The sequence below is a fragment of the Lolium rigidum genome, chromosome 3, assembly GCF_022539505.1.
Source record: "Lolium rigidum isolate FL_2022 chromosome 3, APGP_CSIRO_Lrig_0.1, whole genome shotgun sequence".
Classification (NCBI taxonomy): Eukaryota; Viridiplantae; Streptophyta; class Magnoliopsida; order Poales; family Poaceae; genus Lolium; species Lolium rigidum.
In genome coordinates, this window is record NC_061510.1 from 115,378,986 (window position 1) to 115,384,142 (window position 5,157).

Here is a 5,157-nt window from a genome sequence, read left to right on the forward strand (position 1 = left end):
CTTGGCCTTGGCCTTGGCCTTGGCCTTGGCGGCCTTGGCCTTGGCGGCCTTCGCCTTGGAAGCCTTCGCCTTGGCCGCCTTCGCCTTCGCACGGGCCACCGCCGCCGCCGCGGCCTCGCTTCTCTTCTTCCTCCTCCTCCCGGCCCAGCCATTCCTCCTCGCCGTCAGCCGGCGGCGGGGAATCGTCGCCGCTGCTCGGCGTCCCGGCTTTGTCCCACCAATGGCGCCAGCCAGCGAGCTTTCCTCGCCGGAGGTGTCGGATGGGAGCCGGGAGATGTAGCTCATCGTCGCCGGAGGTGTCGGATGGAAGCTTGGATGAATGACGGCGTACGTACGGGTCTTATTGAGCGCGGATGAACGGCGGCGCAGAAGTCGAAGAGAGCAGCGGTTGCTCTTCCGAGGAGTCGGCGCTCCATTCCGGCGGGGTTGGCGCGTCGTCGACGCGCTTGCCAATGCGACGGTTCCGCTTCTCGTCAACCGCACCGTCGCTACGTATGTGGCGGTTGAGCGTCCGAGCCGGCCGACGGGTCGGCCCCGCGCCTCCTCGCCTCTCATTTCGTTGTGTCCGGCGTGCCCGGTGCGTCCCCGTGGGACGGGGACGGGCTCGGGGCGCCGGACACCATATAGGGGCGCGCCGGACAAAAAAGGTCTTTGGGGGACGCGGCTGGAACGCTTTTCTTGTCCGGCGCGCCCCAAATCGCTTTGGGGGACGGTTTGGGGGACGCGACTGGAGATGCTCTAAGGATGTTAGGTGTACCGTCAAGATTTATAGCAGTACAGAAATGCAGTGAGACGATTTACTAGGCTTTAGCGTACACAAAGGAAATCAGCAGTTCAACACTGTAGTACCTACCTCCTTTCAGAAACGGAGATCGGAGAAGAAGAATATATACCGCGGGAGAATAATGCGATGATCGCAAGGCACGCAACAGTAGATTTGTGAAGTGCAAGGAGCCAACGTCAAGATGACAGCACGTAAGCAGGCGATTAATTGGGACACGGGGAAAAGGCAGAAATGCCCGTCGGTTGGGCCGTCACGGTCACGCAAATCACACCCAAAGCCTGGCCCGGCGGGGGGAGAAACCGACGCGTGTGGCCGGCGCCGAGCGGGACCCCGGCCACCTCGCCGTCGCTGACCGGGACGACGTACGTACGATTCCAAGGAACAATTGACACGAAATGTTCCTTGTAGGACATTGCTGAGCGAAAACATATGTAAATGGTTGGACGCACGTATCCGGAGGTCGACAAGCAGATGCTTAGTGCGAGCTGGCAAGGATCATCATGAAAATAAAAGGTTCTTTCTTTTAAAGCCTAGGAGAAAAAGAATGAAAAGAAATGAAATCCTTGAAGAAGAGCATAAAAATGATGATTTGCAAAAGAATAAAGCGGCGAGGAGTGGCGACGAGGCCCCACCTGGAAAAGGAGAGAGATGGTCTTGGGCGGTAGCTCACAAGTCCCGTACGTGTTGCTCGCTGCAACCCGAGGGCCTCCACGTTCGCCGTCAGTCCTCCCTACTCGTGAGCTTAACTGAAACGCTCCCCTGCCCTATAATTAACTAGTCAATCTATCATCCTCAGATCGAAAGTGCGAACCTCGAAAATGGTTGTTGGTGTCAGCTAGTGCACGAGCCACAAAGAGAGGATTCCAAGTTACTCATGTCTCCGAGCGACTTTGACATGATCCAAGAAGAAATGAACCGGTCCACTCCTAGCAATGGAGGAGAAGTACTGTTGTGCGATCAGCATTTAGGGTTGTTGCGTTGGACTCTTCAGGGAGTCGGATGTGTGGATTGATTGCCACCATTTTCATTTTCATTTCGCCAGAGTAGTAAAGGAGAAGCCACCAAACAGCAGGGAGTGAGATATTGCCATTTAAGGGGAGGACGAACAACAAATGCTGCAAAGCCTGTGTCCCTCTGTGCTCTTATTTATTTATCATGGCCATGATCATGAGGCTGCAACTCGGTCCAGAAGCATGGTACACAAATGGAGGATGACCTATTTCTTTCTTCTTTTTTTCTTTTGTAGTAACAACAAAACGAACGATCAAAAATACTGTATATGCAACAACAACAACAGCAGCAGATCACTAGAACACGAACAACCTAGCAGCAGGAGGCACAAAACATTGAATTGAACAGCATGAAGATAGAAAAAGGAGGAGAAGAAGAAAAAATTATATGAGTAGGTTTCTGAATATGTAACGGGGGGAGGTGGCCAAGAATCAGTGCTCAGGATTTTATACGGGAGGAAGAAGAAGGTCGTCGTCGAAAGAAGGAAAAGAATCTTTCTGTAGTCGTAGTTGTAGTTTACCGGGACGGCTCAACGGCGTCGGGGCCGTAGAGGTCGAAGGGCGCCCAGAGGGCGTCGAGCGGGCACGGCCTGCCGGCGCCGAGGCGCGCCCATGGCTTGCCGGAGCCGGACCAATGCAGGAGGCTGACGGGGCCCGGGTGGAGGTCGCGGCAGCTGCCGTGGACGTTGTCGCCGCCGAGGCCGTGCTGGTTCCAGCGGTGCTCGATGGGCGCCACGTGGCCCGCGAACACCAGCAGGAACGGCGGCAGCGAGCCCAGCTCGTAGATGCGGCCCTCCGGGGAAGACGAGCGCTGCGTCTCCATCCAGCGCTCGATGCGCCGTGTGTAGCCGGCGCGCCGCCACCGGGCGAGGTCCAGCACCATGACGCCCGTGTTGAAGTAGCAGGGGCGGCGGCCCGCGAAGGTGGCCGCGAGGCGGTCGTCGGCCCAGAACCGTGCCGTGAAGTACTTGGTGAAGTTGGCGTGGCAGTACTCTGGCGCGCCGACGGTGCGTCCCGCCAGGTCGGTGCGCCAGAGCTTGGCGACGTCGTCGACGAGGACGAGGTCGGAGTCGAGGTAGACGACGCGGCGCACGCAGGGGTCGAGCAGGTCGGCGAGGTAGTTGCGGGCGTAGTTGAGCGGCTCCTCCAGCGCCTGGCGCACGGAGGAGGAGATGAGCCCCCGCACGCGCGCCGGGTCGAAGTAGTAGACCTTGAAGCGGAGCTGCGGGAAGACGGCGCGGACCAGGTCGCCCAGGCTCGGGTCCGACACCAGGAAGTGGAAGAAGACGGTGTCCGGGCACACGGCGTGCTGCACCACGGAGTGGACGGCCGCGACGGAGCCCCGCAGGTAGCCCTCGTCCAGGGTGATGGCGATGTGGACGAGGGAGGCGTCGCAGACGGTGGTGGTGTTGGTGGGGGTGGCGCAGTCGGCGGCATTGCGGAAGGAGGGCGCGCGGCGGAAGGGGAGGCCCCTGGCGCCGCCGGCGGCGATCTGGCCCGGGAAGCGAACGTGGCTGTCGAAGTGCGACGACCGGATGGCCTCGGCCGGCGGGAAGGACTGCAGCGATGGCGAGAGGACCACCATCAGCATGGCCGCGGAGAAGAACCCCGACGCGCGCGCCGCCCACAGCATCGCGCTGCTGCTCCCCCGCCCGCCGCGCGCCCACCGCTTGTTCTTGCCCCTGGCGCCGGGCCGGCCGCGGCTGCTGGGGCTCGACGACCACGCGCGCGAGGACGCCGTGCAGGCGCGGCAGCGTGGGCAGGAAGAAGAAAAAGGGAAGAGTCAGCAGGGATACCTCGCCCCCTCCTCGTCGTCGTCGTCAATTGGATCGGCTGGTGGTTTGTTGGCTGGCGGATCGGCGCGTGGAGTGGGGGAGAAGCGAGCGAGCGGGCATCCAAGAGGGAGGGGTTGAGAGAGAAGCCACCAACCCACCGCGGCGACAGGCGATTCCCCTTCCCCGCCTGCGACTGCTCGGCTTTTTTTCTGCTGCAGCGGCGGGCGGTGGCGTGGTGGTGGCGGCGGCGGCTTATTGTATCTGCCGCTCCAGTTTTATTATTTTTGCTCTCTCTGAATTTGGGGATTGGGGGTTTATCTCTCTCTCGCCGTGCCCTCTCTTTTCCTCCCGGCTTTGACAGGCCGGAGCGCCCCTCGGTGGGAAAGCAGGGACGGGAGGCAGAGCTGGCCTGCCTCACTCACCACTCATCACTTCGTTTAGTTAGTTTTTACCTTTCCCCCGCTCGCTTCGCGATTCAGTTCTCTTCCTGAAAATCGGAACAATATCTTCAGTTTGGCGCGACATTTCTGCCATGTTTTGCAGTTTTTGTACTGTAACTCTTACCCGAAACATTCCAGACGTATCCACATCACATAAGAAAACAATCCGCCGGCTCAGTATTCCGGAGGTGCTCATAGGGGTAGGATATGCGTGTGTGCGTTCATAGGGGTGAGTGTATGCGCGTGTATGTGAGCGCCTGCGTTTGTAATGTGTTTCTCAAAAAAAAAAAAATTCCCCATGTATCTACTGCTTAATAAACACGAAAATTTGGAAAAAAAAAACATATCCGCTTGGCATACTGACACCGGCCTTTGACAAGGTGCAGTTTCTAGAGGTATTTTCAGCCTGATCTCTGAAATATCAATAAACATGAATATATTATAAAATAATGCCATACAAAGCTAAATTCTGTTTCAAAATATTAGCAGCAAAAGTCGGCGCATTCACGAATTTGTCAGGCAAAATCAACAAATACACTCAACTCAAGCATAGTAGATTATATGAACATGAATTGTTATCATGAGTGCTTCAACTTTGTGGTGCTAGCGGCACTATTGGGTACTACCTCCGTTTTAAAAACTAAGTTTTTCTTTAGAAAGCTAATTTAGCTTTCTAAAAAAATACTCTCTCCACATTGAATGATGTCACTGCAAAAATCCTACAAATAAATTGGCCCATGATGCATATTCGGTATTTGTTTGATGCTAGGAAGTCATGATATTTACACGTCTTACTTGAATAAAGAAGTTTTAAAATACTCGCTCATGAAGTCCACAAAAGTAGTTCCTCGCTCATACTAACAACACAATGCAGTCAACTTCGACCGCGCGCAACCCCACATCTCTACCCTTTTCGACAGGGTTCAAGCCAAGGCATGTATGTAGCCAGGGTGGGAGCGGCAAGGCTTGCGGCGATCCTTAGGCCATAGGTTTTGTTGAGTTATAAATTCGGGTGTTGCCCCTTCGTAGGTTTGTACAAAACCATTTCTCTTCTATATATGCATCAAGAAAAAACTTTTGCATTTTCTCGAGAAAAAACGTAGTGCTAGTCCACGACTCCGAACATCAGTGATTACTTGTGAACAACT

General features: G+C 55.9%; 1 protein-coding gene across 1 annotated transcript; it reads right to left on the reverse strand.

Annotated features, from left to right (window-relative positions):
- Positions 1 to 1,865: 1,865 nt before the first annotated feature.
- Positions 1,866 to 3,949, reverse strand: LOC124698053 (probable galacturonosyltransferase-like 7). The gene has a single exon (XM_047230578.1). The coding sequence runs from the start codon at positions 3,425 to 3,427 to the stop codon at positions 2,312 to 2,314; it is 1,116 nt and encodes a 371-aa protein (XP_047086534.1). The 5' UTR covers positions 3,428 to 3,949; the 3' UTR covers positions 1,866 to 2,311.
- Between the last annotated feature and the right edge of the window lie 1,208 nt (positions 3,950 to 5,157).